The 11,803-nt window shown below is 38.6% G+C and overlaps 1 protein-coding gene across 1 annotated transcript; it reads left to right on the top strand.

Moving 5' to 3' along the window:
* Positions 1-374: 374 nt before the first annotated feature.
* LOC103706351 (transcription initiation factor IIB-like) lies at positions 375-6,703 on the top strand. Its single transcript, XM_008790418.4, has 7 exons — positions 375-999; positions 4,007-4,031; positions 5,179-5,308; positions 5,395-5,525; positions 5,706-5,794; positions 6,294-6,370; positions 6,444-6,703. Exons 1-7 carry the CDS (start codon positions 647-649, stop codon positions 6,575-6,577), a joined length of 939 nt encoding a protein of 312 aa, XP_008788640.1. The 5' UTR covers positions 375-646; the 3' UTR covers positions 6,578-6,703.
* Positions 6,704-11,803: the final 5,100 nt, after the last annotated feature.

The raw sequence follows: 11,803 nt of genomic DNA, 5'->3' as shown, positions 1-11,803 counted from the left end.
AGGAGTATGTTGTTAGTCTCTAAAATACGCCTCACAAAGATAAAATTTTATTGAGCAGTGAGCTGAGTTGAGAACGTGTAGATTTACTAATTCTTAGGTTTTTCTTGTGGAGTTCCGGGCTAGAATTTTGCTGGGGAGAAGAAGGGAAGTTGAATCATTGGAAAAAAAAGAAAACAGAGAATCAATGTTCAAATCAAAATCATATAGAAGACGACTAAATCGATGTCCTTTGAGGACGCGTGACTTTATGGACTGTCTACTTCCTCTTCTACTAACTTGGACAACTGGATGCTTGATACGGTAACAAAGAGAGAAAGACAAGCAGTCTAACTTGACCAGTCTAAATACTGCTAAGATCAAACCAAAGCTTTCTTGTCTCTCCATCACACTAACAAGCTTGGGAAAACCCCTCAGATCTAATCGAACATTTTAGATCAAAATTTAAACGCATCAAAACCACAGCCTGTTCCTCTCTTCTCTCCCCCTCTCTCTCTACATCTACGCTGGTATCACCAGGTCCTACCAACCGCCTCAAGGAAAAAAAGATCCCCTTTTCACTGAGACCGCCTCCTCTCCTCGTTCGCTTCTCACCCTCGCCACCACCAAGAGAAGAGAACGAGAGAGAGAGAGAGAGAGAGAGAGAGAGATGGCGGACGCGTTCTGTCCGGACTGCAAGAGGAGCACGGAGACGGTGTTCGACCACTCGGCGGGGGACATGGTGTGCTCGGAGTGCGGGCTGGTGCTGGAGGCGCACTCGATCGACGAGACGTCGGAGTGGAGGACGTTCGCGAACGAGTCAGGGGACAACGACCCCGTCCGCGTCGGCGGGCCTACCAACCCGCTCCTCGCCGACGGCGGCCTCTCCACCGTCATCTCCAAGCCCAACGGCGGCCAGAGCGACTTCCTCTCCTCCTCTCTCGGCCGCTGGCAGAACCGCAGCTCCAACCCGGACCGCTCCCTCATCCTCGCGTTCCGCACAATAGCCACCATGGCCGACAGGTCCCTCTCCCGCCCTCTACCTGTTTGCGTTATTGATGTGATGCGACAAAAATGGAATTTTGGGGTAGGTTGATGACAGTAGATGGATCTTGCGCTTCCAACCGCGCTCGAAATTTTAACGGCCATGAGGAAAGATCGGATTTTTGTTAAAAATGGTTTCATTAAAAACTGGATAGATTTTTGGGTCGGATGGTATGTTGGGAGAAGTAGATGATACCAAATTGAGAAAGATGGAATTTTGATGAATACTGAAACGATGTCATACATATAGAGATGCAGTTGACATGGAAATGTATTTTCCTGTCTTAGGATTGGATCCCTGAGTTCTAAGAAGGGGATGAAGAGGGAGGCGGAGAATTTTTTAGCAACTTTCCAGAGTATGCAGGCATCTGAGATTAGAATTTTGATGAAAAATGAGAATTGGGTGCTGGATCCCCATGCTAGCATTTGGAGCATTTGACTGAACTTTGTTTTCATTTTTTTGGACATGTCGGAGCCATTGATTGAAAAATTGGGTTCTGTGATCCATCCCATATGAATGCAACTAAATATTCTGATTTCAGGATTTGAACTTGTCTCATATATAAAGGTGTAAAATTTGGATATACTTATATATTAGGATTGATATGACTCTTTTTGGTTCACAAATTTTAGAACAAACACCTTTTTTGCTTCTTATTGTTTGAGTCGTCCAGATGTTATTTGCTGCCACACAGGTGTCGAATGTTGCTTTTTTGTTTTGAAAAGTATTTCCTGTTTTTTGGCTGAAAAGTTTTAAAATTTTCCTCAAGAGCAGGAAGTTCTTAGTGGACATCTTTTCTTTTTTTGTTGGGGGTCATTGAAAGGCGAGAGATTGAAGAATCGTCAATGGGAGAGAAAAGGCTGGAAGGAGATTTGTTGTTGCATCGAAATAAATGCTTCTGAAATGAATTAGGTTTATTTATGATTTCATGGGCGTCTTTTTTTGTTTAATGACACTTGAAAGACACTCAGTGATGGCTTGTTAGCATGATTTTAAGTAACGAGTTACCAGGATGCATTGGACTCTTTGTGTTGAAGATCTCAGAGGTCAAGCTTAACATACAGCTAAGAAGATCTCAGAGGTTAAGTTTAACATATATATGGATTTGGTACAGTTCCGGGAAGGGGGTGATTTTAATGAGAGGACCAGGATTCATACAGGAATATCTTTGGGAAGAATGGCTTGAGGCGGATAATGGGGTTCAGAGGAATTATTAGACGAATGGCTTGGTGCATTATCTATCTAATAAACACTTTCTAATAAGCACTTAGTCTGAAGGGATCAGGCTCTATCTGGCCAAACTTAGATTGTTCGAACTAGAATTTCGAGATGGATTCTGGCCAAATCATAGGTTCAAAAGAATTTCAGGCCAGTTTTGGCTACATTTTTCTAGTTTAAGGTTGATCTGAGTACAATTTTTATAAATGACTGTTTTAGATGCACTATACATGCCTTCATAGGGTAGGAACAGAAACATAAAAGGTGCCTTATGTTAAGAATGCTAACAAATAGTGTTGCATGGCCATGGACATAAGAGTCAGAGTTGGACACATTTGCGGGTATCTGACTCTGAAGTCAATTTACAAGATACATGGGTATGTAGGAGAATGATTGACTCATATGACATTGATGATGTTGCTCTTGATTTTATATTTAAAAATTTACCACAAGTATGTGAAGAAAGGTTTCATACTAGTGAAATCAGCAATGATTCGTAGATTTCAAAGAATTATCACTGCATGAATTATGGATTTTTAAGTTTTAAAGATATGCCATCTTTTTTGCTATTCTTTTCAAACAACATGTACTTGATTGGATCTCCATATCTAACTCAAGCACAAAAATTTTATGACATTCCACAAATTTTTTAATCTCCATCCTTCAACAAACTTTGAGAACAACTAAATCCCACTTCTGATTATCATGAGATTTGTATGAGAGCCATTTATGATTCAGTGTTGGAGAATAGACCCATAATGCAAGAATTAATGGGTAGAAGTGCTTGATGCATATCCAGCTCTCAGATACATGTCAATATTGGATTCTCCGAGGTTGAAACAAGTGTCCAGGTAACACAGCTTATAAGCTGGGGGATCATATGAACAATTAGAAAGTAAATGGGTTTATCTGTAACAATCATGTCTATGTGAGGATAAAAATTTTCATCCCATAAGATGATGTGCATTTTCTTTCCCATACACAGGCAATACTTATTCTGTAATTGTATATTCTTATCCCTTAATGTATAATAGTGCAACAGAACATTGAGAATTGTAAGGTACATTAAAGCATGGGGCTAATCTATTCTTCTCCTTAAGTAAGACAACTTTACAGCTGAAAAAGTAGATTCATTCTCTCACCAAAGAAGTTCTGGGTTTGTCGACTTGACCTAAACTACTTTGAAAGGTTTGTTATGATATTCTTTGTTCCCATATTGATCATGAAAAAAAAAAGAGACTAGGGTGATAGAAGACAGAGTCATTTAAATTCGTAAAAAATGACTTTGAAGATGTGGCTATTTGTCTTGAATGTCTCACCAAGTTGGGTGCTCTGGGAGCTGAATAGTCCAGGAAGAATTAATTCACCAGAATAAATTATTCACCATGTTTTGCAACCTTTATTATAATGTTTGAGTTAGTAGTTCATTTTATTTTTATCTACTTAAGGATTACATGCATGAAGGACTCCATGTTTTGAACATGTAAATGCATTGAAAAATAAAGGTGCTTATGAATCCATTTAGAAAAGTTTGATGTTAATGGACTCTTCTATTTCGCATATTTGTTATAAGAAGATGGGATTTGTAATTTTGATTTGATTACCCGGAACTCCAATGCATAAAACTGACATATCTTGTGTTATTATATTACTAATTTTTGTTTCTATGTAAATTCATTTATGATTTTGTCAAATTACTTTTTTTTTTTGCAAGTGCAACAATAGTTGAAGCTACTGCTGATATAGTGGTATTTTTTTTGCCTTCAGGTTGGGTCTTGTTGCAACTATCAAGGTACAATCTGGCTATCATTTTGTAGTTTTTCATCATGTAAAAGTTTCATTTCTTGAATATGTGATTTCAAGAAAAAGTTTGTATCTAATATGAGGTGCTTTTAATTTCCAAAACAATATTAATAAGCAAGGAATGGAGTCTAAAAATTGGAAGCTTCAAGAGTATTGAGGTCTAGCAGTTGCAAGGGCATTACTGTTCACCTTTTAATGAAACTAGTCGAAACTAAGTTAGAGCAGCATATCCAAATCTTCCTAAATGTTGATAGACCTTTTTAAGGACCATGTGCTACCCTTTTGTCCCTTTTTCTTGCCTATGTGCATGCTTGCTTGCTTGCTTTTGTTTCACCTATCAAAACCCTATGCCTTTATTCATTAGTGTTGGTCTCTCTATAGATGCACGCTTTTTTGAGTGCATGGTTACCAAATTGACCCAGGTCGGAACAGACAGACTGGGATCTGGCTGCACAAGGCTAGGGTAAGTGCATGAAGGCAAAAGAATTTTACTAGTTCAAATGCAAAAGTGATTGCGTGAAGGATGCTTGCAAATGAGTGACAAAATAATTGTTAATCAAAAGAAAGTAACTATTTTTCTTATTAAAATAATTATATTAGTAGGTTAATCTAGAAGTAGAAAGCAGAGATAAAAAGCTAAACTAGGATAACTAGTTGGAGTCTCACCGACCAATACACTTGATCCGATCAGAGTTGCACCATGTCTACATACTTGCTTAAGATTTCTCCTTTTAGAATTTTGATATGTGTGTGTTTTATCTGAAAAATTAAACCTATTAAAATTCAGCCGTGTAATTTGTCATTCTGCACTTTATTTTTGAACTACCTTCTCATGTCTTATATCTCTCTTCCCTGGTTTATCTGAGCAGTTGTATGATATTTAATGATTGGCTAATTGGATTTTTTTTTATATAATTTGTATTTTCAACTTATTTTCTATGTGGGTTTTCTTATATGCCGCCTTTCCTGTCTGTTACTTTTGTCATACGAAATTGAATTTCTCCTGGTTGATCTTGATGTTCCTGCTGTCACTATGGGTGGTTCTTCTATATTTATACTTAGTAGAAATAGATAAGTTCTTCTTCTGAGACTAAATTCTTATTTTCTAATAACAATGTCATATTTATTTCCTGAAGGATCGGGCCAATGAGATATACAAAAAGGTGGAAGATCTCAAATCCATCAGGGGAAGAAATCAAGATGCAATTTTAGCTGCTTGCCTCTACATTGCTTGTCGACAAGAGGACAGGCCTCGCACTGTAAAGGGTATAGCTTATATCTAACTGTTTGACAAGTTTTGATTTTTCATCTTGATTGTACATAAATGTTCATGTACTTTTTTCTTTAACTAGAGATATGCTCTGTTGCCAACGGAGCTACAAAGAAGGAAATTGGCCGTGCAAAAGAGTTCATAGTAAAACAGCTTGAAGTTGAGATGGGTCAGTCGATGGAGATGGGTACCATTCATGCAGGAGATTTCCTGGTTTGTTTAAGCACTATTATTTCAATCATCTCATTTTGCTTGGCTAGAATTAAGTTAGATTTTGAGTTGCTTCGAGATGCATACTTAGCATTATTTTGATATTCTCAACATTAGAAGTCTCCATAAACATCTGTGATGATCCTCGTATGGCTTCATGTCCTGGCTTCCTAAAATTTGTAGAGACGGTTTTGTTCACATCTTGGCATGACAAATCAAGCAGTCAAGGCTGCTCAAGAAGCGGTACAGAAGTCAGAAGAACTTGATATAAGGTACCATTTTTTTTGAAATATTTAGAAATTGCAAGCAACTGCCATTTTGCTTTTGATCTTTTCATGTGCCGTATTGACTGAATCTTCTATTATTCAATTTGTATTTTCCCCCATGTATTCATCATTTTTATCATTTTTCTTTGTCTCATGTTCTCTCTGTAAGCTATGCCGACTGTAGGAAAAGATCTGTTCATGCTCTTTTAAGGCCTTGAACATGGATCGGTCATGGTCGTATTAGTTATCTAGTGTCATTAGAATATGTAACTAGAGTTACTTAAAGCTTACAACCTATCAAATTTACTTTCGAAGTTCCAACATATCAGTTTACTATTGTATTCAGTTTTTAGATGTATCCATGTTCATGTAAGCACCTAATTCAACTTCTAAAGAGCAAGAGGCATCTCATAGAGCATAGACTTTCAAATATGAAGTCTATTGATGAAACTTTAGCTTCTAGAAGATTAAGAGCTTCATATTCTAACATTAGAATTCCTTGCAGGAGGAGCCCCATATCAATTGCAGCAGCTGTCATTTACATGATAACTCAGTTGTCGGATGACAAGAAACCCCTCAAAGGTTCTGAGATCTCCTTGTCTATATTGTCTTGCAATCATAATTGCTTGTGCTAACCTGAATGTTTTTGTTGCAGATATATCCTTGGCTACCGGAGTTGCAGAAGGCACCATAAGAAATTCCTACAAAGATCTTTATCCCTATGCTTCGAGGCTGATTCCAACCTCCTTTGCCAAGGAGGAAGACTTAAAGAACCTCTGCAGCCCATAGTTTGGTATCAACCTGTTGTACTGAACATGAACCATATAAGATTGATCATTGAGGATGATGCTGAACGAACAATGCATGGTTTGATTGATTTATTGATCATTCAGTACTTGGTTGTGATTTTGATGAGCCCATGTGCAACTAGCTTTTGGTATCGGACCTGTGGATGGAAATTAAATGGGACTGCATCAAAAGATGGTGTTTCATTTTTTTACCACATCTTGAGAGTTGATCAGAAAAGGCTGATGCCTGATGTGAAAGAATTTCTGCTTTCCCATCTCAGGGTAATAGAACTTGTGACTCATAAAAGGGATCATTTCTAAATTGGATGAGAGCAGCTTTCCAAAGAGTAGCCAATTAAAAGCAGTCCATAGCATAGTATGAGAGGTCTTAACCGGTCAAATGTGCACGAAAAATTGAGATTATGACTAGTAATTTGCTTATTATACAAGCTGGTTTTTCTCCAAAAGCTTGTATTTGATGGTCGAGAGTATGCTTGAAGTCTGATTACTATGTTCTAATTGTTTATCAGACCCTTTGAAGAGGCGCTTTTTATTTATCATGAAGCTTTTCAACCATTCTTGCCATTCTATATTCTGTCTGCTTTTCCTGCCATCTTCTTTCCGGACTTCCATGCTTAGTTTGCGTTGGCGCGGTGTACGGTGGGGCGCGATGTCGCGGTGCACGGGGCGACGGTGGACCGCGATATCGCGGTGTATGGTGCGATGGGGACCGTGCTATCCTCGTGCACGGCGGAATAGTTGACCGGATATCACGGTGTACAGCGGAAGGGTGGACCGCGCGGCGTACGGCGGAGCTCGGGATCGGGGTCTACGGTGGACCGCGATATCTATGTCGTGGTGTTCGGCGCGATCTCAGGGCGACGCCGACCAAACCAAACTATCTTCCATCTCCTCCCGCTGCCACCCTTCCAAATGCTCGCATGGCTGCCCCAAGCTACGTGTCTTCTCGGCTTTCAGCCTTTTCTCCCTCTTCTCTCATTTGAGGATATTTCTTTCTTTTTTTTTTAAAGCCGAAGTCCAAAGAGGTTATACTGCAAGACTTCGAGTAATAACACTACTAACATTTACGATGTGTGCATGCTCACAAACACACAGGGGGGTGGGGTGGGGGGAGAGAGATGAAAGGGGGTGGGGTTCCATGGTGTCCATGGTGGAGGGAACCGGGGTTTGGAGATGCATCCATGGAGGAAGTGCATTTGGTTATCGAAGGAAAAGACGTAAGAATTGAATTTGCTGGCAATACTTGAACCAAGCTTGACAAGTAGGGCCCTGCTAATGAGAAGGAAATGTTCATTAGGAAATATATTAAATGTAGCAAGAAAGGTGTGGCGTTGGGTAAGATAATGAGGTTAAGTATTTTTTCTTTACACACGCCTATTTGATGCCTCCATTTCTATAATTTAGGAGGACCCCTTTTTTTTCTTCGAATTTTCCTTTGTATGATCTGTGGCATTAGATCAATATCGAACAGAGAATAATTATTAGCAAGCAAACATTGAAGCTGCTAGATTTAACTCCAGTGGCTAAGTTGCATGCTTCTACATGTGGAGCTTGTTAAAATCATTAATAAAAAATATAAAATTTTATTTAATTATACATGATCATTAATGAAAAATATAAAATTTTATTTAATTATACATAATAATATAGTGATATATGTTGTGGGATGGGGTTTCCAGTTTAGTCCCACATCGGCTAATCAGCGGAAAGGTCTGTGCCTTATAATGAGGAGGCCTAAAACCTTTCCTCACGAGGCGCCTTTTATAGGACAAAACCGTGAGGGTAGGGGGTAACCTCCGCGGCCCCCCGCGCCGTCAGGGCTCGGGACTGTCATTGGGACTGTCATTGGGCTCCGACCCTGGGCGACCTCCCGCAGACCCGAAGCGGCAATCCCAGAGCGGACAATACCTCGGGAGGGACGCAGATGCTTTCCCTGCTCGGCCGGTGTGTGGGCTGGTGTCGGGGTTCCGACCCCACATCAGATGGCGCTAGAGGAAGGGCCCCGGCCACGCACAGACCTTCCCACTGGGGGGGCTGTGTTGTGGGATGGGGTTCCCAGTTTAGTCCCACATCGGCTAATCAGCGGAAAGGTCTGTGCCTTATAATGAGGAGGCCTAAAACCTTTCCTCACGAGGCGCCTTTTATAGGACAAAACCGTGAGGGTAGGGGGTAACCTCCGCGGCCCCCCGCGCCGTCAGGGCTCGGGACTGTCATTGGGACTGTCATTGGGCTCCGACCCTGGGCGACCTCCCGCAGACCCGAAGCGGCAATCCCAGAGCGGACAATACCTCGGGAGGGACGCAGATGCTTTCCCTGCTCGGCCGGTGTGTGGGCTGGTGTCGGGGTTCCGACCCCACATCAATATATATAGATGATTCATCATCATCTTCTTCTTCTTCTTTTTCCTCCTTCAGAGGAACTTTAGATTCATGAAATAAAACCACAACCACTAAGATCAACAAGAGATTCTTCTTCTTCCTTCGTCTTCTTTGATAGACAAAGGGAGAATCTTTGAAACCATGGAATAAAACCACAACCCTTAAGATCAGCAAGAGAAAGATAGAGAAGGTGAGAAAAGAGAAAGGATTGAGACAGAGTTGGGATACATTTTTGCACAGCCAGTTGCAAAATTGGCGAGGAAGTCAGTGTATTGGTTTCCTTCACAATACATTTGTGTGGCAAATTGCAAAGGAAGATGCCCAGCAAATGATATTACTATGGTAAGGATGAGCACAATAACCTCTCCCAAGAATCCATGAGATTATGTTGTTGGAGTCGCCCTCAAGCATGATTCTTTACGCCTGCATGATATCGATCGTAGCCTTCATACCTTCATGGTCACATCCATAGAGAATGTCATCAGAGGACAAATCCAGCTTCTTGTTGTCCAGCATGGCTTTGTTAGTCAAAAGGTGAATGGTTCAAGCCATCATATCAAGATCTGATGACCACAATAATTAAGTACTATTCAATAGCCATTAAAGTCTTTGGATTATATTCTGAAGAATGAGTTACGTTATGAAGTTTGCAAACTTTTTGTTTAAGAGAAAAAGCGGGGTGATCACCAGCCTTATAACTATGTAGATTCAAATGCTTGAATGCACCATCCAAGATCAAACCTAAAATATCTAGTTGCTGAACAAGAACATTCAAGACTGAATTCTAGACCCAAATTCATAAATAAAATCTATTAACATAATTTAACAAAAAATATAAAACCTCATTTATTTATAGACAATACCAATATAATTTAAATACTTTTTTTTGTTTTTTATATTTTGAGATTTGTTGAGCCAAATATGAGCAGGTCACGCCTAGTTCATGTTTAGCTTGTTACTAATAGAGCATACCGAATTTAATCTAGGCTTTTATCTAAATAAAGCTATTCATGAACAACTTATTCATAGGACAACCCTAACATGAAGTTTTAAAGATGGGGCCCAAGGCCTTTTGTAAACCCTAACTTATTCTGCTTCGCTCTTTGGGCTTTGCCAACTTTAGTTAAAAAATATATATTTGCATTGTCCTTGAGCATCACTTTAGTGATCTTAAAATATCTCGGTACTCCATTTTTTTTATCAACTGTGCTCTTGTTGGCTTTCACTCTTAAGGCTCTATTTTTTTCCAGTCTCAAGGCTCTTTAAGGGATAGAATGGCATAAAAAGACTAGTTTTAGCCATTGTTTAATTTGATTCATTAATTCAGAATCTAAAGGCCAAACTAGTTTTCATTCAATAACCAGTAAAATTACTAGATTTTATTCTAATGGTTGACTTACATGAAGTTTGTTAATATTATTTAATGATATAGAATGTTATTCATAACGGATTTTAACTAGATAAATATCATGAAACAACATTGTCATGACATTTCAAGGGTGGGTCCTAAGGCCTCAAGCATTATCCAAGTAATTTAAAACAACGTCCATCTTTTATCGTCCATTCTCTCGTGGTTCGATTCGTACTCTCTTAAAAGAGAGAAATGAATGAAACACACAAGTTAGGGTTTAATATCAATCTTTGCGTGATTAGATTAGATCAAGATCTAACAATTGGAAGAGTTACTATTTACTAAACATTGAAGTTAAAAGATTTTATTTTAATGGCTATGTTGCATACTTCTTGATACAAAGTTTGTTAATATTATTTAATAACAATATAATTTTGTTATAAACAATCTCAATGTAATATAAACATCATGTTTATTTTTTACTTATTATATTTTGAGTTATAATGAGCTAAAGATGAGCAAGCTATGCCTAATGTGTGTTCTAAATATTTGCTTACTAAGCAAGTTGGATTTCTGCTAGATTTATTACTCAATAAAGCTCTTGCGAACAACTCATTCACTAGATAACCCTAGTAGAAAATTTTATGTAGGGGGCCCAAGGCTTTAGAAGAAACCTCTTATGCTCATCTCCATTCTCCACATTCACTGTCGTATTGAGCCTGAAAAGGAAAAAGAAAAATCATGTATATATGTAGGTCCCAAGCATAACCCTAACATAAAGATGAGTAAGCCATGCCGAGCGCATGTTCGAGCAAGCTGGATTTGAGCTGGATCTGTCGTTGAGGAAAACTGCTCAAGAATAGTTCATTTACTTAATAGCCCTAGCATGAAATTTTAAAAGTGGGGCCCAAGGCCTCCACATAACCTTCTATAAGTTGGATCTGTCGTTGAGGAAAACTACTTAAGAATAGTTTATTCACTTAATAACTCTAGCATGAAATTTTAAAAGTGGGGCCTAAGGCCTCCACATAACCTTCTATACGGTTTCCACTTTCTAATCTTTACTGACTTAACCGAACATAAAGGAGCATAATAGAACACACATGTATGTGTATGGACCTAAAGGATAACCCTAGCGATTCAAACCAATCTCTAAAGATATCTTATCATTTATCCGATATACTTTCATGACTTAATTCTTTCTCTTAAGAGATAAAAATGACAAACATACGTCACTTAAAAAGAAGTCCTAGTTCTTGTATGTTTTGAGCTATTAGATGAGGATCCAATGGTTGGAATAGTTACCATTGAATAACTATTGAGGTCACTAAATTTTATTCTAATGGTTAAGTTGCATTCTTCTTTTACAATGTTTGCTAATATTATTTAATAAAAAATATATCAAACATATACAATTTCAGCATTGTATAAATTTATATTTTTATTTATTATATTTTGGGATCAATAAGATGAACAA

The sequence above is a fragment of the Phoenix dactylifera genome, unplaced genomic scaffold, assembly GCF_009389715.1.
Source record: "Phoenix dactylifera cultivar Barhee BC4 unplaced genomic scaffold, palm_55x_up_171113_PBpolish2nd_filt_p 000298F, whole genome shotgun sequence".
Taxonomy (NCBI): Eukaryota; Viridiplantae; Streptophyta; class Magnoliopsida; order Arecales; family Arecaceae; genus Phoenix; species Phoenix dactylifera.
This window is presented reverse-complemented; position numbering and strand designations above follow the sequence as displayed.